The 23,754-nt window shown below is 60.7% G+C and overlaps 2 protein-coding genes across 15 annotated transcripts in view; one reads left to right on the plus strand and one right to left on the minus strand.

The window, feature by feature from the left end:
- FNBP1 (formin binding protein 1) overlaps positions 1–23,754 on the plus strand; it is a 385,839-nt gene that overhangs the window by 187,513 nt on the left and 174,572 nt on the right. The window lies entirely within an intron of this gene.
- Positions 227–23,754, minus strand: part of HMCN2 (hemicentin 2) — a 32,269-nt gene continuing 8,741 nt past the window's right edge. Inside the window, exons 21-79 of the mRNA XM_079324319.1 lie at positions 23,451–23,607; positions 23,139–23,301; positions 21,753–21,880; positions 21,550–21,658; positions 21,125–21,294; positions 20,503–20,598; positions 20,218–20,394; positions 19,084–19,203; positions 18,760–18,921; positions 18,288–18,560; positions 17,569–17,736; positions 17,322–17,435; positions 17,060–17,146; positions 16,401–16,586; positions 15,856–16,023; positions 15,395–15,508; positions 15,151–15,293; positions 14,848–14,998; positions 14,408–14,626; positions 14,063–14,176; positions 13,811–13,998; positions 13,560–13,656; positions 13,138–13,302; positions 12,654–12,767; positions 12,417–12,548; positions 11,819–11,962; positions 11,560–11,719; positions 11,139–11,263; positions 10,871–11,054; positions 10,631–10,728; positions 10,110–10,382; positions 9,821–10,011; positions 9,663–9,744; positions 9,420–9,556; positions 9,166–9,307; positions 8,815–8,962; positions 8,471–8,598; positions 8,202–8,358; positions 7,963–8,084; positions 7,567–7,731; positions 7,373–7,480; positions 7,161–7,295; positions 6,730–6,864; positions 6,427–6,611; positions 5,933–6,146; positions 5,643–5,777; positions 5,382–5,572; positions 5,215–5,296; positions 4,822–5,091; positions 3,973–4,122; positions 3,639–3,776; positions 2,957–3,078; positions 2,624–2,861; positions 2,454–2,516; positions 2,232–2,360; positions 1,828–2,139; positions 1,503–1,622; positions 1,148–1,274; positions 227–1,028 (exon numbers count right to left, since the gene is read on the minus strand). Of these exons, the coding sequence (XP_079180445.1) occupies positions 686–1,028; positions 1,148–1,274; positions 1,503–1,622; positions 1,828–2,139; positions 2,232–2,360; positions 2,454–2,516; positions 2,624–2,861; positions 2,957–3,078; positions 3,639–3,776; positions 3,973–4,122; positions 4,822–5,091; positions 5,215–5,296; positions 5,382–5,572; positions 5,643–5,777; positions 5,933–6,146; positions 6,427–6,611; positions 6,730–6,864; positions 7,161–7,295; positions 7,373–7,480; positions 7,567–7,731; positions 7,963–8,084; positions 8,202–8,358; positions 8,471–8,598; positions 8,815–8,962; positions 9,166–9,307; positions 9,420–9,556; positions 9,663–9,744; positions 9,821–10,011; positions 10,110–10,382; positions 10,631–10,728; positions 10,871–11,054; positions 11,139–11,263; positions 11,560–11,719; positions 11,819–11,962; positions 12,417–12,548; positions 12,654–12,767; positions 13,138–13,302; positions 13,560–13,656; positions 13,811–13,998; positions 14,063–14,176; positions 14,408–14,626; positions 14,848–14,998; positions 15,151–15,293; positions 15,395–15,508; positions 15,856–16,023; positions 16,401–16,586; positions 17,060–17,146; positions 17,322–17,435; positions 17,569–17,736; positions 18,288–18,560; positions 18,760–18,921; positions 19,084–19,203; positions 20,218–20,394; positions 20,503–20,598; positions 21,125–21,294; positions 21,550–21,658; positions 21,753–21,880; positions 23,139–23,301; positions 23,451–23,607 (9,168 nt within the window). The 3' untranslated portion in view covers positions 227–685. The remainder of the gene's footprint in view (positions 1,029–1,147; positions 1,275–1,502; positions 1,623–1,827; positions 2,140–2,231; positions 2,361–2,453; positions 2,517–2,623; positions 2,862–2,956; positions 3,079–3,638; positions 3,777–3,972; positions 4,123–4,821; positions 5,092–5,214; positions 5,297–5,381; positions 5,573–5,642; positions 5,778–5,932; positions 6,147–6,426; positions 6,612–6,729; positions 6,865–7,160; positions 7,296–7,372; positions 7,481–7,566; positions 7,732–7,962; positions 8,085–8,201; positions 8,359–8,470; positions 8,599–8,814; positions 8,963–9,165; positions 9,308–9,419; positions 9,557–9,662; positions 9,745–9,820; positions 10,012–10,109; positions 10,383–10,630; positions 10,729–10,870; positions 11,055–11,138; positions 11,264–11,559; positions 11,720–11,818; positions 11,963–12,416; positions 12,549–12,653; positions 12,768–13,137; positions 13,303–13,559; positions 13,657–13,810; positions 13,999–14,062; positions 14,177–14,407; positions 14,627–14,847; positions 14,999–15,150; positions 15,294–15,394; positions 15,509–15,855; positions 16,024–16,400; positions 16,587–17,059; positions 17,147–17,321; positions 17,436–17,568; positions 17,737–18,287; positions 18,561–18,759; positions 18,922–19,083; positions 19,204–20,217; positions 20,395–20,502; positions 20,599–21,124; positions 21,295–21,549; positions 21,659–21,752; positions 21,881–23,138; positions 23,302–23,450; positions 23,608–23,754) is intronic.

The following is a 23,754-nucleotide window of genomic DNA, read 5'->3' on the forward strand; positions in this document are numbered from 1 at the left end:
GAGATCACATCCTGCTCTTGCTGCTTGAGAGACTTGACACCTGGACCTGCAGGGCTGGACATTGGCCTTCTGGCATTGCTACATCCAGATAACCTCCCTGTTATGGTCCAAGGCCAGGCAGGGAGGTGACCAAAGCCCTGGGAATTCTCCCACACACTGAAGGAAGCTGCTTTCTTCAGGCACAGCTAATATTTAGCCACAAAACACCTCCATAAATCAGTAAGACTGCACAGAAACCAAGTGGATTTTTAAAAAAACAAACAAAAATACTATTTCAATTTAATACATGGTTAATGCTGGGGTGCCCCACACCCTCCCCAGCCCAGGGAATCCCTCCCTGCACCCTGGTGGGACCCTCCCTGGCCACTGTCACCCAGTTCATCTTCCCACCCCCCACATTTGGGGGCTGACAGTGGCCAAGGCCATCCAGAGCTGTGTTTGTTCTGGGATCTAAGACCTGATTGCAAGAGGTTGGTGGGACACCTTATCCCCCCGGGATCCTGACTCTCCTGCTGAGTCAGGGCCCAGCACTGTGTGAAAGGAACACAGCTGAGAGGCGAGGGGGTGTCTGGGAGGGACAGAAGAGGTACAAACTCAGCACTCCCTGAGCCACGTGCCCCACCGATGGGGTGGGGAGGGACAGGAGGAGAAATGACCCTGCGTCCCCTCCTGTCCCTGGGCTGTGTCAGTACGGGTAGGGGGAGACGGAGATGAGCAGGAGGAAGAGGCTGGGTGCTCGCTGCCCGCCCGGGAGCAGCGCCTGCACCTTGAGCCGGTGCGCGCCGGGCTCCCGCAGCGGCCGCACGGTGGAGACGATGCCCCGGCCCCGCTCGCTGCGCAGGGTGAACGGGCTGCCGGGGTCCTGCTCCAGCAGCCTGAAGACGGCCCGGGGGCGCAGGGAGGTGGCCGCGGTGAGGTGCACCACGTCCCGGCGGGCAGCCACGCCGAGGGGCAGGGGCAGCACCTGGTATTGCAGCGTGGGGGGGCCGGCCGGGCTGCAGAACGGGGGGCAGCGACCCACGCACAGCCTGCACGAGAGATGGGGAATGTGGGGTGTGGTGGGGGCCAGAGAGGGCACAGGACGCTCGGGGTCAGGGTGAGATGAGGAGAGCGGGATGGGCACTCCCAGCCCCACAGCAACACCCACCCTGGGCTGGAGCCTCGCCGGTACCCGGCTGGGCACGGCACATCCATGCACTGGGCACCTCCGCGGGTGTTGAAGCACATCTGGCTCGATCCACACTGCATTGTGCCCTCCACACACTCATCCACATCTGCAGGGAGAGTGGGGACACGTCTGAGGGCGTTGGGGTGAGATGGGGGTTCAATCCCCAGCTCCCCCACGCTTGCACATCTGCCTGGACACTGAGGCAGTGAGACAAGAGCACCCAGACTGGAGTGACGAGTCTGGGAACAACTGTCCCAAGAAAGGAGAAACACTTTCAGCCGCAAAAAGATGACACCATGGGGAGGAAGCACCCCCCAGGCACCCCTGCACTGACCGTGGCAGGTCTTTCCGTTGGACAGCAGCCGGTAGCCAGGGGGGCAGAGGCAGTGGTAGCTGCCCAGGCTGTTCCTGCACTCGTGCTGGCACTGGTTCAGTGTCTGACACTCGTCGAGATCTGTGGGACGAGAGGAGTGAAGGCAAGAGGGGATGGATCAGTCCCCTCTGGTGCCACTGCCTTGGGCCAGCCTGGCTCTCACCTCCCCAGCACTGCAAAGGCCACACAAAGTGGTGCACAGGGCAGCAAGGAGGACACGAGGTACTTTTTGGGGACAAAGTAGTCTTTGAACTCCCTTCAGCACTCTTCCCCAGTGGACACTCACCAGTGCAGGTGCCATTCCTCCTGACGTAGCCCGTGGGGCAGGGGGGGCCCCGGGCACCCACCCCTGCATCCTTGGCCACGCGGCGCAGGGCGAGCTGAGTGTAGAAGGATCGTCCCCGCGGGCGGCTGCTCGGCCCCTGCCAGCGCAGGGGAGTGTCCCGGGGCACGCTGCTCGCTGTGTCCCCTCCCTCCAGCCCACACTGCCCGCCCGGCAGCAGGGTCTTGCCAGCGGGGCACAGGCACTCGTAGGAGCCCCGCAGGTTGCGGCACTCAAAGGCACACGGTGGGGGAAAATGCAGGCACTCGTTGACATCTGGGGGAGGAAAGAGGTAGGGAGCTGCAGCTGGATGGGGGAAAATGAGACTGGAACAGGGCAGGGGGTGACTCTGAGAGCCTAGCTCGTACCCAAGCACGGCCAGCCCGTGCCGAGTGTGCGGTAGCCGTGGGGGCAGGAGCAGCGGTAGGACCCGGCAGCGTTCTGGCAAATCTGATTGTAGCGACAGGCATGGGACCCCTCAGTGCATTCATCAACATCTGGGGAGCAGGGAGAGGACAGGGTTGGGGGCACAGGGAAGTTGCACCAGTTGCCCCTTGCCATCCTCATGCCCCCTCAGGAAGGGTCCGTACCAATGCAGTACAGCTGCCCGGGGTCTGGGATGAATCCCAGTGGGCACTGGTCTCTATCAGCCCCTGTGGATTGAGCAGAGAGAGTAAGATGTGGCATGTCACTGCAGGGACCCTCACAGGCACTCAGAACTTCAGATCTTCATCCCCATCCTGGGAACTCCCCTGGTTACCTGCATCAAGCGAGGCACGGAGCTGGAACTGGAGCTGCTGTTTGGCTGGGTCATAGGAGGCTGTGATGGCTCTGGCCCTGAGATGCTGCACCCGGGGGGGCTGTGGCCCCATGGGGGGGTCAAAGACGATGGTGTGATTGCAGTGGGCACGGATGAGGTGTCCATCCCGCAGGAAACTCTGCACAGAGCTCCCGGAGAGCTGCCCCACGCCCGTCCGCACATAGCGCTCGCTGAAGTCCTGGGAGAAGGCAGGGAGGGGGGTCAGGACATGGAACCCCCATGCTCCCAGCACGGGAGCTGTGGTCCCTCAGGGGTAATGGGCAGTGCCAGCACCTTCAGCAGCACCGTGGCATCGCCAAAGCTCTCTGGCACCGAGCCGCTAATGACACTGTTCATCCGCAGAGCGCCAGCGCCATCCGCGCCCCGGGCGAGGTGCGTCACCCGCAGGAGCTCCCCTGCCAGGGGGAACGGTGAGCAGCACCCCACAGTACCCCCCACAGCCACGGGGGAACGGTGAGCAGCACCCCACAGCACCCTCACAGCTATGGGGGAACAGTGAGCAGCACCCCACAGTACCCCCCACAGCCACGGGGGAACGGTGAGCAGCACCCCACAGCACCCCCACAGCTATGGGGGAACGGTGAGCAGCACCCCACAGCACCCTCACAGCTATGGGGGAACAGTGAGCAGCATCCCACAGCACCCTCACAGCTATGGGGGAACAGTGAGCAGCACCCCACAGCACCCCCACAGCCACGGGGGAACGGTGAGCAGCATCCCACAGCACCCCCAGAGCTATGGGGGAACGGTGAGCAGCACCCCACAGCACCCCCAGAGCTATGGGGGAACGGTGAGCAGCACCCCACAGCACCCCCAGAGCTATGGGGGAACGGTGAGCAGCACCCCACAGCACCCCCACTCACAGCTCCATTCCCAGATCAGGGATGGTGCATGGGGGAGATGGAGCCTGAGCTTCCCCAGGAGCTGACCAGGCTCTCCATCACAGACCCCTCACCTGTGGCAAACTGCAGCAGTGACTCGTGCTGGAAGGTGCCCTGGGTGAGCAGGAAGCCACTCTGGGCTGCCCCGCTGGCGTGTGCCAATGACCAGTAAATGGGGGCGATGATGGTCACCAGCACCCGCATCAGCGGCCCTGGGAACAGGGAAGAAAAGGTGTCACCGTGGAGCCAGCATGGAAGGCACCTAAGGCTGTCCCATCCCTCCTTGCCCACAGTAGAAGGTTGGGGAGAAAAGGCTTGCTTGGGGGGAAAAAAGAAATAAAAGCCCAAGATTTCCATCTGACAGAGATCAAAACTCTCACAAGGGTGAGGGCAGAAATGCCCACCCACCTATGGCAGGTGGAATGCTCCCAATGCTGCTCTGGAGGGCGGCGGTGCTGGACTGGGGGTCACCCAGCACTCTGGCATCCAGCGAGGAGACACCGAGCTCGTGGCCATTGATGACACCGACCAGGCTGCCCCGCACCTGGTGCAGCTCCCCTGGGGCAAGTGGGATGGGGTCAGGCAGCAACACTGGGTCTGCACTCCCATGGGAGAGCAGGGTGCTTGCCTGATTCCCCTCTCACTAATTTGTACATCAAAAAAATCTTGTTTTCTGGAAGGGAAGGCAGGCAGTGTCCCTGCCTGGCTGCAGCACAGTCCCCAGAGACTCCATGGCTCCAGACACAGTGCTGTGTTGACAGGGGATGCTGTGAGTGTGGCCCTGTGCCTCATCACACCAACAGGCACTGACACCCCCAAACCCTGCTCTGTATCAGTCTCAAGGTCCTGGCATAGCCCCAAATTTTTATTTGCTTCTCCAGCATGCCTGGCAGCGAAATGCCACCAGCCACACAAGGGCACACAGGGCACCTGGCACTTCCTCCAGCCTGGCTCTCTGCTCCCGAGGGGCAGCAGGGAAGGATGTGTCTGTGCATTTAGCAGAGCCCCTGGGAGATAGGAATTTAATCATGGGGAGCTAAGGCAGGAAGGCTGAGGAGAGGCAAGTGCAGGCTGGCACGGAGAGGCTGTGTTTGGGTTCGGGCCCTCAGCTGAGCATGTAAGAGAGGACAGGACAAAGCAGGGTGTGAATCACAGGGGTTAGGACAAGCAAGGCAATGTCACTCCAAGCCACCATGCTGGAGGTCTTAGCCCACCCCCGAGGCAGGCAAAGCCCCCAGGGGCAGGGCACACACCCACCTTGGACATCCAGGGAGCTGTGGGCGACAGCAGAGCCCAGGGCGCTGCGGGCGAGGCAGGAGTAGCTGCCGGCGTCACGGTGGGTGACAGAGGGCAGGAACAGGGTGGCATTGGGCAGGACACGAGCGTGGGGACCCTCGGGCAGTGGCTCCCCATCCCGCTGCCACTCCACGGAGGGGGTGGGCTCCCCTGACACGACACAGTGCAGCAGCACCGGCTGCCCAGCAGGGACCCTCACCTCTGCTGGTGTCACTGTCACCACAGGCGCACCTGGGCGGGGAAAGGGATGCAGGGAGTGATGCAGCATTCCCCAGGGTCGGGGTAGTTGGAGGGGCTTACAGGTGATAGATTTGCAGTCCCTTAAAAGAAGGGTGCAGAGGGGCCAGCACTCACTCTGCAGAACCAGGGTGACAACTTTTGCTGCTGTGCCCGCATCGTTCTCTGCCACACACTGGTACTGCCCCACGTCGGTGCTCTAGCAGGACCAACAGCATCAGCACAGTGCTTTGCTCTGCCAGAAAAGCACCCGAAACGTGCCAGCCCCCCCCGGCCCTGCTCACCACCACAGCACGGATGGCCAGGGAGCCATTCTGCAGCTGCTGCAGGCGCCCGTGGGCCACCAGCGGCACCCCGTCCTTGCTCCAGCGGATGAGGGGCTCAGGGTGACCCTGGGCATGGCAGTCGAGAAGGGCATCACCTCCGGAGTGCTCCACCTGGTAGGTGCTGGTGTCCCCCTGTATGACGGGCGCCTCTGGGAAAGGGAAAGCAGTGGCAGAGGAGGGGGGCTGGCCGGGCACCCCGGTTTCTGTGCCAGCACCTACCTGTGACAGAGACCAAGACAGTGGCCCTGACGGCCCCGGCGCTGTTCTCGGCGTGGCACACGTAGGTCCCGCTGTCCGTGGGTGTGGCTGCCTCCCTCCGCAGGATGCTCCGCCCGCTGTGCCCCGACGCACCGTCTGCGGGTGCAAACCCCAAAACAGGGTGGTTGGCGATCAGCTGGGTACAACCCCGCACAGCCAGGCGTGCTGGCACCCCGGGAACCCTGAAAGGTGGGACAAGGGTGCCACAGGATCACATTCTCCCCCAAGTTCAGCATCCCCTGCCCGGGTACCAGTGACGAGCTGCCCGTTGGCCATCCAGGAGACGCGGGGCTGGGGGCTGCCCACCGCGGCACACAGCAGCTCCAGCCTCTCGCCCCGGCTCAGGGTGGTGTCTGGGGGCAGGTGGGTGAAGGTGGGCAGGGTGAGGATGGAGAGGGAGAGTCGGCGGACTGCCCTCCCAGCAGAGTTCACTGCGGTGCAGGAGTAGCTTCCAGCATCCCCTTCCTGTATGAGGATGAGAGATCATCAGTCTGGGCTCCGGCTCGCTGAGCTACAGCTCTGCTGGTTCTTATGCACCTAAAAAGTCACTGTTTGGACAGAACCACTTTTTCCAGCCCGCATTAGCAATCTCACACTGCCCCAACCCTCCAGCCTGCGGCACAGGACTGCACGGGGCTCTCCCTCTGCCAGATATCTTCACAATTAGCCAAAAGTTCTCCAGCAGCAGCAGACGCTTTTTCCTCAGCACTCCAACCTCCCAGCGGCCCTAGGGGACAGTGCTCACCTGCACATCCCGGAGCAGCAGCTCGCCGGAGGGCAGTACTGTGGCCCTCCCGCCGCGCAGCAGGGCTCCCTCCCGGCTCCAGGACACGCGGGGCTCGGGGACACCGCGGGCGGCACAGGGCAGCAGCACCTCCAGCCCCTCCAGCACCACCAGCTCCAGCGGGCCCGCAGCAATGATGGGGGGCACTGCGTGGGGCAGAAGGGCACGGACTTGCTCACAGCTTGGCAGCTGTGTTTTGCTGTGAGATGCTGGGGAGGGGGATGAGCAGAGGGGTGAGCACTGGGGCTCTGATCGCTGCTGTACCTTGCACAATGAGCCTGGTCCTCCCTGCAGCGGTGCCCGAGGGGTTACGAGCCATGCACAGGTAGGTGCCTGCATCCTCTGGGGCTGCTCGGAGGAGACGGAGCTGCCCGTTGGGGAGCACCTTCAGCCCAGACCCTGGCAGAAATGAAGGACAGGGTGGGGCAGCACAGCTGAGCCAAGGCACAAATGGATGATGTGCAAGGGCTGCTTCCCACACAGAATTGCCTCTTCCTGCTCTATGGAGACAAGGAGTCTCCATGGAACAGCTCCAGCAGCCACCACACCCACCCAGTGGGAAGCAGGACCACCCATGCACAGTGACACCCCACACCTGCCAGGATGCCTATAAACCCCTGGCACATAAATCTCCCCCTAGGTAAAGACTGGCAGGTAATGTGGGCTCTGCCAGCCCCCAGCACACTCCTGCTCACCTCCAGTGATGCCAACACCATCCTTTTGCCAGGTGACCTCCGGCCGGGGGACGCCCGTGGCCTCACAGGACAGCACTGCACTGGTGTTCACCATCACCATCACCATGCCAGGCAGGGGCTTCAAGGCAGGGGGCTCTGTGGAGAGCAGGGAAGTGCCACCATGAGAAGAGGGTGCAGGACCCGCAGCAGCAGGAGCCCGGGGCTGAGGGTACCATGCACTGTGAGCCAGGTGTGTTTCCGAGCCGTGCCCGCGGCGCTCCGAGCCGTGCAGGTGTAGCGGCCGCTGTGTGCGGGCAGCGCCTGCCTGATCTCCAGGGCTCCTGCCAACAGCAGGCAGAGGGCAGCTGCAGCAGGGGGGCTGGCAGGGACCCCTGTCCCCGCTGGGGCTGTGCTGCCCTGTCTGTACCTCTGGGCAGGACACGGTAGCCCCCTCCTCGGCTGCCCAGCTGAGCCCCCTCCTTGCTCCACGACACCGCAGGTGGGGGCACGCCCGAGGCGTAGCAGGTGAGGATGGCAGGGGACAGCCGGGTGACAACCACGTCTGTGAGGTCATCAGCGATGGTGGGGGGCACTGGAGAAAGGAGGGAGGGAGGTGAGCAGGGCTGCATAGTCAATGTTGAAGAGGATTCTGTCCCTGTTCATACAGGCATGAATATTTCTCTTCTCTTGTGCACCTCCAAGCCCAGCTCTTGAGTGGGGACCCAACCCTATGTGGGGCTGGAGCACGCCTACATCATACCCAAGATGCTGACAGATCCTGGGAAAGCCACTCTCAGCAAGACCCCCAGCTCCAGGAGCTCACCATGGACAGACACGAGGAAGAGCTTCCGTGCCTCTCCAGCAGCATTGGTGGCGATGCACTCAAACCTCCCCTCGTCCTGGGGCCCAGGGCTGGAGATGAGCAGTGACCCTAAGGACTGCAAACTGTGCAGGCAGAGCACACATCAGGATCACCCCTGTCCCACGGGGGGCAGCAGGAGAGGCAAACCCCACCCTACAGAGGAACCCTTTGGTGTACAAAGTTGTGGGTGCTGCAGGTACCTGTAGGTGCCAGGTGAGAGGTGCAGGTTCAGGGGACGACCATCCTTCTCCCACCTGATGTGGGGCTCAGGGGACCCCCAGGTGTCACAGCCCAGCGTGGCTGGCTGCTGAGCCAGCAGGGTGAGGTTGGAGGGCCCAGGTGTGATGGCAGGAGGGACTGTGGGAGGGTATGGCAGTGATGAGCAAAGGACAGTAGCACACCACTGCACTGGTGAGAGCAGCCCAGCAGTGGTGGGTTGCAGCAGGGATCCATCCAGTCTCCCACTTACCCAGCACATGGAGGTCCAGGCCTCGCCGGTCAGAGCCAGCAGGGCTGGAAGCCATGCAGAGGTAATGGCCCAAATCCTGGGCCTGGACAGGGTCAATCTGCAGGGAGCCTCCAGGCAGGAGCTGCAGCCTGAGGAGGGAGAGCAAGTGAACCCTTTGGGGCTCTGCATAGCCAGGCTGCATCACACAGGGAGCAGGGACACATGCAGCTCTTGCTCACTGAGATGGTGTGAGGACAGAGCACAGCTCTTCACAGGGTGACTGGCACACTAAATCACCTGCTGATGTGAAGGGTGACGTGATCTGAGTGCTACTTTTGGTGCCACCAACCTGCACAGCCTCATACCTGTCGCTCCCAGGCAGGGGCAGGAGCTGGCCATCCTTCCTCCACGTCACCCGGGGCACGGGCCACCCCTCTGCCCGGCACGGCAGCACGGCCGAGGCGTTCAGCAGCACCTCCACCTCCGGGGGGCCCGCCTGGATCTCCGGGGCCACTGCAGCACCCAGAGCCACACCGGGAGTGTGGAATAAAGCTCAGGGATGGAGGACGCCAGGGCAGAGCAGCATTGGGGCTGGGTGTAGTGCAGCCCTGCCATCCCATCACCCGACCAGAAGACACCCTACATATATCCCACACCCTGGAATTAACTGGGAAGGGGGCGGCACTCAGGGCGGGGCAAGGCAGGGCGGCACTCACCGTGAACCCGCACCCGGACGCGCGGGCCGGTGTCCCCGTCGGGGCTGGTGGCCCTGCAGCTGTACTCGCCACCATCCGCCGCTGTCACCGCCCGGAGCTGCAGGAAACGCCCCCGGGCCAGGACCTGCCTGCGGGCATCCTCCTGAAACCCCCGGGAGCCCATCAGCAGCCAGCCAGCACCACCCCCAGCACCGGCAGGATGGTGCTGGTGCATCCCAGCCCCTGAGCATCCCCCCCGGTTCCATCACAGGTACCTGCAGCAGGGAGCCCTCCCGGTACCACTCGACGATGGGGTGCAGCTCAGCAGCCTCTGGGCACTCCAGCAGCAGCTGCCCCCCTGCCACAGCTGTGATGATGGGGATGTCCCCGCTGCTGGCAATGCTGGGGGGAGCTGTGGGACATGGGCCAGGGGATCAGGGGTGTTCTGGCTCTCTGGGTCCCCAAGGCTTGGACCATCCTGCAGCCCCCTCCTTGCTGCACTGCTGAGGTCACTCTACCTTGGATGCTGACATGGAAGCTCCTGCTGTCATCCCCTGCAGGGCTAGTGGCCAGGCAGGTGTACAAGCCAGCATCAGCCACCTGCATAGCCAGGAGAGGGAAAAATTAAGGCACAAAAAGAAAACCCAGGTAGGGGAGAAAAAAGCAGAGCTCCTACCTCAGTGCTCTCAATGTGAAGAGTGCTCTCATTCCCTGACATGAGTGAGGGCCCTGCCAGCAGGTGTCCATCCTTCTCCCAGGTGACAGTGGGCATGGGGACACCCGTCACCACACAGGTCAGCTCCAGAGGGGTGCCCACAGTGATGGATATCTCGGTAGGATGGGATGCAGCCTCAACACTGGGTGGCTCTGCATGGCACACAGCAAAGCAGGAGGGCTCATCCCCTCGTTGCTCCCAAAAAATAGGCTAAGCTGCCCTTCCCAAATCCCAGAGGGATGACACGCACCCATCACCACCAGGTGGAAGGCTTTGCTGACCTCTCCCACCTCATTCACCACCAGGCACGAGTAAATGCCGGCATCAGCCGGCGCCACGGCCACCAGGCTCAGCTGGGGGCCAGCAGGCACCTGGTCACCCTGCTGCCCCAGGGGCTCTCCGTTCTTCAGCCAGGTCACTGACGGCGCTGGGGACCCGGTGGCTTCGCAGGTGAAAGTGACATCGGAGCCCTCGGCCACCATCTGCTCCTCATTGCCCTCGGGGCTCTCCAGGACAGGGGGCACTGGGGACAAAAGTCAGGTCCCCAGACAAGGGGTGGGTTTGGCCACTCGCTGGTGTCCTGTGAGCAGCCAGAGGTGGCTCAGCCCTCCTGCAGGATGCTCTAAGGCTGCTCCTGCTTCACTCCACCCCTTCCAAATCCACCCCAGCAGGCAAGGAACGGCTCAGGAATGGGCTGCAATGCACCGCATGTGCTCTGCCTACAAAACCAGTGTCCGGGTGCCCCCTGCTCTGCCCTCCCCAGCCCCCTACCCTGTATCTGCAGGACAAAGCTGCGGTCGGCCACTCCCGCCCGGCTGGAGACGATGCAGATGTAGCGCCCGGCGTCGGTGAGCTGTGCCTGCGAGATCCTGACCCATGGGATGGGACACGGGGACGGGGAGGAGACGTCAGCTCCGGGTCACACCCCAGGCTCCCCGAGGTGACACTGAGCCACGACAGGGCGCAGCCCCAAAGCCTTCGGCTGACCATCGCTGCAGGGTCGCTTCTCACCGGAGGATGTGCCCAGCCGAGAGCAGGGTGACACGAGGGGACAGGCGGAGGGGCAGCCCGTCCTTCAGCCAGCTGACGTGCAGGGGAGGGGACCCCCGTGCCCAGCACTCCAGTGTCACCAGGGCGGACAGGACACCACGGACCAGCTCCGAGTCACCGGCTCCTCTCTCGATGCTGGGAGGGACTGGGCGAGGGGACAGAGGCGCTGCTGGGGCTGTCGCGGGCGGGGTGGCCCCGGCGCTGCCCCGCGGGTCCCAGCCCTGCTCACCCAGCACGTTCAGCGAGTGCAGCCGCGTGTCCTCGCCCAGGCTGTTCCGGGCCAGGCACGTGTAAGCCCCGGAGTCGGCGGCTCGCAGCCCCTCGAGGAGCAGGGTGCTGCCATCTGGGGACACCCTGCGTGGGGGGCATGGGACAGTGAGCTGGCAGAAGTGCTCTGTGCTCAGGTGACAGCCAAGAATCAGGATTCTGGAGCACATTGCAAGGTCAGGGCATCAACTGGGACCCTGCCAGGGTGACAGTGACCATCCCAGACCCCAAGGTTTAACCCAGGGCGATATTCCCTCAATAAAGAGATGGGATGAGTGCACCCCAAACCAAGCAACAGGCAGAAGCAGCACAGCTCAACCTGTCTTGCCCAGGAATTCAGCTGTGGGGACACTGAGCCCCCGGGGTGTCCCCCTCAGACTCACCGGGCATGGGAGGGGGGCTGCAGCCCCAGGGGCTGCCCATCCTTCAGCCAGGAGATGTGGGGGGTGGGCTGCCCCTCTGCACGGCACTCCAGCCTCACCCTGCTGCCCTCCAGCATGCTGTGCTCACTGGGCTGCCCTGCACTGCTGATCTGGGGGGGCACTGCACCGAGGAGAGAGGGAGGCTGAGGAAGAGGAGGGGGAGGAAGGCTCACCTCTGGGGCAGGGCTCACGGGGACCAGGCTGCTCAGGGAGACCCTACCTCGCACCAGCACCATGAAGTCCCTGCGTGTCTCGGCCCCTGGGCCCTGGGCCAGGCAGGAGTATTGGCCCTGGTGGAAGGGCTGGAGGGGGCTGAGCTGGAGCTGGGCCCCCCCAGACACCAGACCCTGCTCTGGGCTCATCTCTGCAAGAGACAGAAGGGGGTTGAGTAGTGCTCCTCCACTGAGCTCATTGCTGTGCTTCTCCCTACCACCCCCCAGGACCCAGGTTTGGGGGCACTGATAAAGCAAAGTAGAGTTTTTGCAGAGTTCACTGCTGGAGCTTTACAGGAGAAAAAAGCCAATAGTTTGGGCTAGCAAGCACCCTAAGGACTGAACCCAGAGAGCTCACCCCCATATACCCCTCCATCACCTCTTGCACCCACATCCCACTTCTTCAAGCCTCAGGAATGAACCTGAGGTTTCCTAAAAGCACACAGGGGAAAGGCCAGCCCATTCGTGCTCTGTCCCCTCCTTGTGCTGCCCTGTGGGTCTCTTGCAGCAGGATTAGAAGTTGTGAAACTGAGGCAGGAGTGCTTGGAGGGGATCAGCAGCAAGGATGGGGTGGCAGCCTGGCACAGTGCTCCCCTGCACACACACCCAGTGGGAGCCCATCCTTCAGCCAGGTGACAGCAGGCACAGCCACACCAGGAACTGGGCAGGTCAGGACCAGGGCTGTCCCCACGTCAGCTTCAAGCGTCTCCTGCTGTGGGTCCTGGATGCCTGGGGGTTCTGAGGAAGATGAGCAGGGACAGGGGGTGTGAGACAGATTTTCACTGTCAGCTCCTCAGTGTGTGCTTGGCAGACAGAGCTCCAGGCTGAGCCCTCACCCCTCACCATGGACGGTGAGGATGAAGCTCTTCTCATCCTGGCTGGCCACGTTCAGTGCCATGCACGTGTATGTGCCTGAGCTGGAAAGCTGCAGGTGAGGGAGCTGCAGCACCCGAGAGCCTGGGGGGAGTGGAGAGCAGGGAATCAGGACAGCCTGGAGCAGGACCAGGTCTGAGCCACCAGGCCTGCTGACTGATCCCCCAGTACCCAGCCAAACTCCATGCAAAAGGAGTCTGGCCATGGAAGTCTCATCTTTGAGGTCCAAAGCCTTGCTGTGCCTCACAGGAAAGGAGACTGAGCTCCCAGGGAGCAGCAGCAGGGAGTTCTGCAGGATGCAGCCCTTGGTCCTCTCCAGAGGGGATCATTCAGCAGTGAGTCATTAGTGTGTCATACAACACAAAGGCTGAACTCCAGACCCACATGTGGCATCCAAAAAGGAGGATTAGGGGACCCGGGGCACAGGCAATCCTCCTGGCTCATCCCAACATACCTCGGGTGACCATCACCTCCTCACTGGGCCGCAGGACGAGGCCATCCTTGTACCAGGTGATGTCTGCAGCTGGGTGGGACTGGATGTCACACACCAGTGAGATGCTGCCATTGACAATGCCACTGACATTTTCAGGGTCTGTACCCACACTCCAGGGAGCTTCTGCTGTGGTGCACCCAAAAAACAGCACAAAGGGCAGCCATCAGTGTGGAGGTTGATGCCTCCCCAGGAGGAAACACACTGAAGCTGTCACCTGCTTGGAGCATGTGGCACCTCAGCCCCCTCACACAGGGGGACAGAGCTGTGACCAGCACAGGGGACAGAGGCAGCCATGCAGCTCCACAGCCACAGGGAACCTCCAGTTGGTGGAGGAAGAGGAGGAGGGTGGTAAATCAGTGACCAGGGAAGGGGAGATGCCTTACCCTGCACAGCAAGGGCAAAGTGCTTCTCAGCTGAGCCAGCCAGGTTCTCAGCCATGCATGTGTATCTCCCAGTGTCACCCACCTCCACCACTTCCACCTGCAGAGGGGAGCACCACTGAGGGCTGCCCCGAGCTGGGGAGATGCTGGGGCTCCCATGGGGACCTTGGTGAGACCAGGGCAGCCTCCTTTGGAGGGAAATAATGCCCCATCCCCTCCACCCACTGTCTCCTGTGTCTCTCCCCAACACCAACCTGCAGGACTGTGCCACCCTCCAGGATCTGGTGCCGTGGGCCAGCCTCTATGGGGAGATCATTCCAGAGCCAGGACACTGTGGGCTCTGGGTGCCCAGCAGCTTCACACTCAAAGCGGACAGTGCCATTGATGGTGGCCGTCACCTCCTCCACCAGCTCCTCTGTGCCACCACGGATGGCTGGGGCAGCTGGAAGCAGGTGGTTATGGGCTGCCACCATCACTCAGCCCAGTGTCCCTGTGCCTGTACTCACTCAGCACCTCCAGCTCGTAGTGCAGCCGGTCCCGTCCCGCAGCGTTGGCCGCCTCGCAGGTGTACCTGCCCCTGTCCCCCTCCTGCACCGCCTGCAGCTGCAGCACCCGGCCCCCTGTGACACGGGACATGGGGCAGGCCACAGGGACATCTGTGGGATGTCCCCCCAGCCCCGCCCTGCACAGAGCCCCGCACAGCCCCGGTGACTCAGAGGTCCCACAGGTGTTGTGGTGGCAGGAGGAAGGGGACAGCATCCAACCTCCTCCACGCTATGGGTGCTCCCAACAAGGCTGCTGCAGCACCACCCCCAGCCCCACAGTGGGGCTTCACACCCACTGCCCAGTACCTTGCAGCATCAGCACCCCCAGGCCAGGGGAGAGGGGCTCCCCATCCTTGTACCAACTGAGCTGGGGGGGCGGGATGGCACTGGTGTCACAGTAGAGGGCGGTGGGCTGGCCAAGGACAGCCTGTCGGTGCTCTGTCACCTCCCCATCCTGGTCTTCCTCCCTGTAGAAGATCTCAAGGGCTTCCTTGGGGCTTGTTTGCTCCTGGAAGATGGGGGGCACTGCGGGGACAGGCTGTGGTCAGCCATGGGGAGCAGGGACATTGACCCCCCAGCTGCACCCACAGCATCTGCTCTCACTGGAGATGAGGAGATGTTATTTTCCAGCAGGTTTAAACTTTTTTCCTGCTCACCCTTCTCTGCTCCTACAGGTGACCCCTGAGGAGCCCTGCTCTTGCTGAGCCCCCCCTGCTCTGGGTGCTGGCTCTCTGCCCAGGGCTCACCTTGGACATGCACAATGAAGTCCCTGTCATCTTCACCCACAGCATTGGTGGCCACGCAGGTGTAATGCCCTGAGTCTGAGACACCAGCTGGCTGGATCTGCAGCACCTGCCCCTCACTGAGGATCTGGAGGCGTTCAGAGCTTGCCAGAAGCTGAAGGGAAGAAAGAGAAGGGTGGGAGGAGAATTACACACCCAGCAGTGGGGCAAAGCCCAGCCAGCCATATAAAGGGTGTCTTCCCACTCCATCCAGCTGGGACAGCCCCAAACCCAGCAGCTCCTCCCTGGCCACAGCTGGGACCTCACCTGCTTGTCCTTGTACCAGCGGATGGTGGGCTCAGGCACAGCCCAGGTCTCACACTCCAGCACCACTGTGCTGTTGACCTTGGTTTTTACCTCTTTCACAGCAAATTCCCCCAAAGGATCCTCTCTGGCAATCCAAGGAGGAACTAGTGGGGAAAAGACAAAGGGAAGCCAAAGGAAGGAGCACTCCTGGTTACAGTGGTGGGGTCACTGCAGGAATCAGGAGGGGCACGGGGAGCTCCCTCACCCAGGACCTTCACAGCATAGTTCTTCACAGCCTCTCCATCCTCACTGGCCACAACACAGCTGTAAGTGCCCGTGTCCTCCTCCTGGGCATTCAGGATCTGCAGCCCATGGCCACCTGGGCAAAGGGGGTCTCCTGAGAGGGTCTCTGCTCACAGCAGAGCTCTGTCCCCCCATGTAGCACCTGAAGGATCTCAAGGGACCTGCTGAGCACCTGCAAGCCTGGCTGGAGGGTGCCTAATGCTCTTCTAGAGCCCAGTCCCAGGCTTATAAAAACCAGCACTGGGGAGGCTGTAGTTATTATCAGACCATGCAGCTGAGCCCTCAGGTCCTTCAGGATGATGACTTCTCACCATCCCACTGTGCTGCACCTCAGCCAGATCAAGAAAAGGCCCTGTTCCCCTCCCCAGGGCATACACAGCAAGGGGACACCAGAGACATGCAGAGCAGTGGACAGCACAGTACCAGGGAGCAGGAGGACATTCCTGGATGCTTTGAGAGGAACCTCATCCTTGAGCCAGGTGATGTTGGGAGCTGGGTATGGCAGAGCCTCACAGAGCAGGGAGATGGGGTTGTTGATGATCACTGTCACTTCTTCTGCAGCAGCATCATCTCGAGCAAAGGTGGGGCTGGCTGCAGAGACATGGTTTTGTGTTAGTTCAGCAGCAGCACACACTCAGGCTTCACCCCCCACCAGACAGCATGGTCCAAGTTCAGGGAGTTGGACTTGACACAGCATGTGCCAGCTTCAGACTCTGCCCTGTCCTGCTGCCCTCCAAAAACACAGAGATCCAGAAGACACATCCCCCTTCCCACCAGCCACCATCACAGATGGATCCTGCACTAAACAGGTGCTTTCTGCTCCTCCAAGAGGCCTCACAAGGGCTTTGGGACAGTCACTGCCATGCTTTGGCTGCAGGCTATGGGATCCTCCCCACCTACCTGGGGCAGGCCATTAAAACCCACTGAGTCAGCTCACACCTGAGCCTCCATCCAGAGGCATCTCATACCCAAAACATCCAGCAGGTAGTGCTTGGTCTGATTTGCCCCAGAGCTGGAGGCCACACAGGAGTAGCGACCAGCATGGGCCAGGGAGGCTTGGGGGATGTGGAACAAGGAGCCATCAGGGGAGATGGAGAAGGTGCCTGGGAGAGGCTGGTTGTCTTTCAGCCAGGTGATCTTGGGTTGTGGGTTGCCTGTGAGGGATGGAAAGCAGCTTTTAGGCTTTGTGTGAAGTTTTGCCATGTGTGAACACAGCCTGGCTGGGGTCACTGTCAGAGCTTTTCTGGAAAGCAGGGACATCATCCCAAATCAGAATTATCATGGTCTGGATCAGGATTTTAGAAGCTGATGGATGAGCCAGCAAGAAGAAAGAGAACTGTCCTGAGTGGGAGGTGATTAATTGTTCCCATCACTAAAGGAGAAATGAGATTAGTGGAATTTTAGCTCCTTTTGGGAAAGATTGGAGCTTACATAGTGGAACAGGCTCCCCATGTGGGCGTCCCCTCCCCAGCGCTTCCCGGACAGCACAACTGCAGATCCAGGAACCATCCCAAAAGATCTCTGCAGCCCATTTCAGCTGTTTCCATGCCTCTGACTGGAGCCATCCACTTGCTCCATATCCCAAAGTGAGACTCAGACCTGCCCCTGAGCCCCACCTGATGCTCACCTGAAGCCAGGCAGGACCAGGTGACAGGGTGACCCTCGGGCACTCTGAAGGTGTGTTCTTCACCCGCGTTCTCAATGTGGGGAGGAACTGGGAACACAAGCCCCCAGGGACTTCAGCAGCTGGCCAGTTTGGCCTCTGAGCTCACATCCTAAGGACTCCAGCACACCCAGCATGTCCAGTCTTAACTCATGTCTGTTCCTGCAAGGGTGGAGCTCTGAAACCCCACCAGTAATCCTGCAGCAGACAGAAGACCCCTCCTCACCTAGGACCTCCACGTAGAAATGCCTCCTGGCCTCCCCAGCTACATTGCTGGCCAGGCAGGAATAGTGACCACCATCCTGGGCTCGTGCACGGGTGAGCCTCAGCAGCCAGCCCCCTGGAATCACAGAGCAGAGAGGTCTCAGGGCCCTGATCCAGGTACCCCAACTGTGCTCCTGTGGGGCTGGAGCTCCACCATGAGTTTGAACTCAGTGTTGGGGCAAATCACATTCCCAAAGCACTCAGCTGACCTGAAAGTAGGTGTGTGTGCTCGCTAGGGATGACAGGAGAGCCATCCCAGAACCAGGTGATGGTGGGCTGGGGAATGCCAGTGGCCTCACAGGTCAGTGTCAGGGATCCTTGCAGGGAAACGCTGATGTTGGTTGTCAGTCCTGATCCTCGAATGAACTCAGGAGGAACTGGGGAGGCAGAAAAAGATGGACATCCATTTACAAAGCAGTCAAGACCTCAAAGGAGCAAAACAAAGAGGGGAAAACTGGGTGAGCCTGTTTTTTCCTACCTTGCTTTGCACAGCCTTAGGATATGAACCCATAAGGACCATTAGCATCATCTGGAGATGGTGACTTTAAAGGTGTTATGGGACAAGTGACCCCCAGCAAGGATGTGCCACTTACCTGCACACCTGAGGCTCACAGGGATGGCCACACAGCCTGAGCCACCTCAGATCTTTAATAACTCAAGTGACCTTGACCCATGAGGTTTCCCCAAGTCCTTTGGTGGTAGAGGAGTTTATATGAGATGATCTGCTGTGATGGCTCTGGAAAGAAACTCCTGCCTGATGGACACAGTTCTACAGCTATTCCTGAAGCATAACCCTGCTGACCTGAGACCTGCTACATGCTGGCTTATCCAACATCCACTCTATATCAAGTTACTCCACATCACCACCCTCCTCATCCTCCCTGCATCCACCCCACCCCCAGCCACCAGCCCCATCCCACGGCCTTACCATGCACTACAACATCAAACTCCCTCTGCTCCTGCCCCTCTGTGCTGGTAACCAGGCAAGTGTAGTGTCCTGCATGTGCCACCTCTGCCCTGGGGATGTGCAGCTGCCTCCCCTGCTCTGTGAGCAGGAGCCCATCCCCAGCAGCCACGGGCTGCCTGTCCTTCACCCAGGTCACTGCTGTCCCCACAGCCTCGCACTCCAGCACTGTCTGGCCACCCTCGATGACAGAAACCTTCCTCAGGGTGTGGCTGCTGCCCTGGACCCTTGGCAGTGCTGCAGGCAGAGGGACACAGGGGGATGGGATGGGCAGCAACTCCCTCAGCCTTGTGCATGTGGAGGGGCAAAACTGGCTCAGGTGCCAGCATCCCTTCCAAAATGTAAAAGGCACCAGACAATGGTTTTTGGGTACAGCTGGACCTTGCATGGAGAGAAGTCACAGCACCCCCACAGGACTCTGGTCCCCCATGCTCACCATGCACCTCCAGGTGATGCTCCTTGCTGCTGCTGCCAGCAGTGTTCCTGCACTCACACGTGTACGTCCCCTGGTCCAGCAGCTGAACCTTCTCCATGTACACCACGTTCCCTTCTGGGGACACCAGCTTTGGGCTCCCTGCCTGGGTGGAGAGGGGCTCACCTGCCCAGGGAAGGGGACAGCAGCTTTCCCTCAGGCTCTCAGCAGGACAAATTCCCACCCAGAGCTGGATGCTGCTCAACAAAAAGAGCTCCTGGCTCCAAGGAGACCAACAGCTGGGTCAGCCCATGTGGGGAGAGATGAGGCTGAGGAACAGGGCCCTACCATCCTTCCACCAGCTCAGGGAGGGCAGGGGGATCCCATGGCACTGGCAGGTCAGCTGGACAGACTGTCCCTCCAGCACGGACACGGCCTCGGGCTCTGGCGAGGAGAAGGATGGAGGCACTGCAGGGTGAGAGGAGCAGATCACTGAGGGCACTGGACAAGAGAAGGGCAGCTCCTCCATCCTGCTGGATACACTCCCCTGCCACCCTGCTGGGTGCCACAAAAAGCTCAGTGACATTCCCCTGCCCTGGCTTCATGAGGAAACAATAATCTTGTCTCTCCAGCCAAGTGAGGGATGCTTTTAATTGCATGTGGCCAACAACAGAGGATGACCAAGCATCCCACAAGCAGGCCAAGGTCAGCTTGGCCAGACACAGCCTTATTAGGCAGCCCTGCTCACTGAAGGTTACCCAACTCTTTCCATTATCAGATGATATTCTCAGCTGCTCACAAATACAGCTGGCTAGAAAATGGTAACTCCTTCCCATGAGGGATATCAGTTTGGAGAAGAAAAGCTCCAACACCCAGAAACCCTTGAAAAACAAAAACAGCAGAACCCAAACAATCCACCCGAGCCAGGACGGCAGACGTGCAAACATTTCCCTGGGAAGAGGCTGCAGGAACAAGCCCAGAGCAGGAGAACTGGATCTTCTCCACTGCCTGGCCACCTGCCTGCAGGACTTCCACCAACTGGCCTAGAGCATCCTGAGAAAAGCCAGAGGCTGGCTCAGCCCCCGGGGCTGGGGACAGGCTGAGTGGTCTGGGAAGCCGCAGGGATGCTTGGATCAAGTGAGGAAAAGCACCCAGTGCCTGTCTTGGCAGCAGCCCAGGAGTCACCACTGAGTCCAGGGGGACAAATGTCACCAGGACACAAGGTGCAAAAGGGACAGGGTGGGTAGGTGATCCTGTAATGCTGGCAACACCCATGGGGCCAATGCTTTCCAGGACATCATGTGGGATGAACACAGGGCATTGCATGACTTGGAATTGCAAATGAAGCAGGGGACAGGGCTCTGCCAGAGCCATCTTCCAGGGATGTATCCTGGGGGCTGGGGCAACCCCACTCATCCCACACTCACACCAGATATTCCAGGGGGAATCCCCCATCTCTGAGGGAACCAGGGCTGCACTCACCAGTGACCTGCAGGCTGTAGCGGAGCTCGGCCACGCCGGCCCCGTTGGAGGCCAGGCAGCGGTAGGTGCCGGCATCGGAGAGCCGGGCACGGGCGAGCCGCAGGCGCCTCCCATCCCCGGACAGCGCCAGCCCCGCTCCGGGCCAGAGCCGCTCCTGCCCCTTGTACCAGGTGATGGCTGCGGGGAGGCGGAGAGCCGAGCTGGGAGGAGCCATGCTGCTGCCCCCTCAGCCAGGGAAAACCCCGGGGATCCGGGAGGAAGGGCGGAGGGGCAGGATGGACTCACCGGGAGCAGGCAGCCCCGAGGCCAGGCACTCCAGCGATGCCGCGCTGTTCTCGGGGACGGCCAGATCCACCGCGCTGGGCTCGATGCTCGGAGGCACTGCAAGCCAGCATCCCCTGTCATGGGCTCGGTGGGACCCGGGCTGTCTGCAGCACAGGGCCCTGGGCACAGCCAGGCTCAGCCACGGCTCGGGGCACAGCAGCAGGGAGCCACAGCTCGGTCCCCACTCTAGGAGGGGACCACATCACCCCATGGTGCCACCACTGCTCCCCAAGGCACCATGCAGGTTTGGTCCCTGCTCCAATGAGATATTCATGCTTCCCAAGCAGAGATCTCCATTCCCTGCCTGGTTTCTCACCTGGTACCTTCAGAGTCACATCCTGCTGGTGGAGGGGGAATGGGGCTGGGGAGGAACTCCAGCAGGAAACACCAGTCAACAATTTACTGTGGTGCCAGTGGCCATTATCTCTCAGCTTCATTGACCAAGAGCAAGATCCCAAGGGATCAAGCCAGTGACCCTGCACCTACCAAAAATCTGGGCCAAGAGCTCCCACCCCTTTGGGCAGCCACGTTCTCCCTGACACATGGGATGGATAGCAGCTCTCACCCCAGATGCTGTGCTTACCATGCACTGAAACCTGCACCTCTGCCTGGGCCAGCCCTGCCCAGTTGCTGCCCTGGCAGACGTAGAGCCCTTGGTGACCAAGCCCCACTCTGGTGACCAGCAGAGTGCCACCATCCTCGGACAGCACCACGCCCTCCTGCCCATCCAGCGGGCGCCCATCCTTCAGCCACCTGCGAGGAAGGGGACAGGCAGCGAGTCCTTGGCCTGTCCTGCCACCACCCACACCCTGCTCTGCACACCAACAGGGTGAGCAGAGCACTGCTGGCAACAAGGATTGTCCCCTTGTCACCTGCAATGGGGCTGGCAGCTCCAGCAGGGGATTGTTGAGCAGAAGACTCCAGGGACAAGGAGAAGGAATGGATGCCTCCCCCCTAAGGGCCCTACCACCCATCCTGGGAACACAGGGAGCACCCTGCAGCACTCACTGGATCTGGGGTGGGGGGATGCCCATGGCATGGCACTGAATCCTCAGGGAGGTGTTGGCAACAGCTGCCAGGTGTCTTTCCCCATCACCAATCCACAGCTGAGGGGGAGCTGGAGGGAGAGGGGGTCTCAGCATGGGACCAGGCTCAGATCCTGGCACAGGGACAGGGTTTGGAGGGTGCAGAGCCCAGGGAGGTGTGTGAACCTTGGACGTGCAGGCTGTAGCTGAGCGAGGCACTCCCTGCAGCGTTGGTGGCCGTGCAGGTGTAGAGGCCAGTGTCTGTCACCTGGGGCTCAGCCAGGTGGAGGGACCCTGAAGGGAGGACTCTGTACCTTGGGGGAGGAGGGACAGAAAAGCTGGATGGGAGAAACAGCCATGTCATCCATCACCCAGCCCTGGGCAGGAGCTAAGGGCTGAGAGCTCACCATCACCTTGGGACAGACAAGAGAATGTCACCATGGCCACTCCTCATTCAAAGAGGGTGGCACAGCTGCCCATGGGGGCAAATCCCCTTTGCTCAGCCCCTGCACGAGCTCATGAGGCAGCACAGGAGCCCAGGGGGATGAAGGAGGACAAGGGTCCCCCCAGAGCACAGTCCCTGCAGCTGGAGCTGGCCATGCTCTCATTCCCAGCCTCATCTGTGCTCCACAGACATAACCTCATCTCAGCCCACGGCTGCAGATTCCTCCTCGTGTGCTCCTATAAATCACCAGCATGGACAAGCCAGCTGAGATGTGGGGGGCAGCATAGGTCAGCCAGGAACAACCATGGCAAATCAGACACAAACAACAAAGCAATACAACCCCAAGAGGAGCAAAACCAAGATGCCTTCCTGCTTGCCCAGGTCACAGCAATCCTCAGGTATGTGGAAAGAAGGGTTTAACCCCAAAACATGGGCCCATGACTTTAGGGGGTCCCTTCCAACATGGTGCTAACGTATGGAGAAAACATTGGAACACTGGTAACCTGGAGAATGGTTGGATATGTGTTTATCCTCACCCATCAAATCACATTAAATAACTGTCTTATGGCTGTCATCAGCTTCAACACCATCAACAAATTGATTTGTCCCTCCAGAAGTCACTGCACAAAACTGGCCTAAAACCCCACATCCCAGTGCAGACAAAGCTACTGCTGGGCTAAAAACTGTGTTTGTGCCAAACCTCATCCCAAGAGGCATCAAGCCCTGGTCCAACACTTCCCACAGGGATTCACCATCCCCAGGCACATCCTTGACCCTGTGACAGCAGGAGGCAGGAATGTGCAGGAAGGCAGACAGAGAGCAGGGTGAGAGGCTGCACTGGAGTTGCCTTTCCTTCCCTGTGTCCAGGGTAGGCACATGAACAACTGGAAGCAGCTGCTTGGTCCCAGCAGATATTTGGAAGATGGAAAGCAAGCCTGGTGCTGTCCAAGGAGAGCAGAGCTAATGCTCTGAGTACTGCTCAGCTGCCTCAGCTCCTGCATTGAGCATTGGCCACAGGATCCTCACACCTCCCTGCCAAGCAGCTGAGTGCCTTCATGGACCTGGCATCCCTCTGAAGAGACAAAATCCCAGGAGAGCATGGCCCCAGCACCCACAGCCCTCCTTACCTGGTGGTGGTGAGAGGCAGGGGCTGGGGCTCCCGGCTCCACAGCACCAGGGGAGGGGGATATCCCTGGACCTCACAGGGCAGGGTGGTCTCCTGCCCCAGCACAGCCAGGACAGGGACAGGGTCTGATGCCTGTGATCCATTCACGCTGATCCTGGGCTTTGCTGAATGGAGAGGGAGCACAGCTCTCATCACTTCTCTTCCCCTCCTGCAAACCCATCTGGCACCTGGATTGGGGCTCCAAGGAAGCCAGGAGTGTTCCCAGGTTATTGTCTCCCTGCCAGTCCCCTCTGGAGCTGTCCTGAGCACTCACTGCTGATGGAGAGCTGCATCTCCCTGCTGGAGAATCCTGCTGCATTGGTGGCTGTGCAGAAGTAGGTGCCAGCATCCCCAGGGGATGATGAAGGGATCAGGAGGGTCCCATCGGGGTCAAGTTGGTAGTGTGGGCTCAGTGAAATGGGCTCTGTGCCCTACATAGGAAAGGGAAGAGAGGAAAGCAGGGATTCTCTCAAGAGCTGAACATCCCAAAGGCAAGAAGAGAGCCCTGGACACATCAGAACAAGCCATGTCCTGGTCTCAGCTTCCCAGAGCACTTGGTGCCCTCTCCCAGCACTGGA

Source organism: Erithacus rubecula, assembly GCF_903797595.1.
Source record: "Erithacus rubecula genome assembly, chromosome: 21".
Lineage (NCBI taxonomy): Eukaryota > Metazoa > Chordata > Aves > Passeriformes > Muscicapidae > Erithacus > Erithacus rubecula.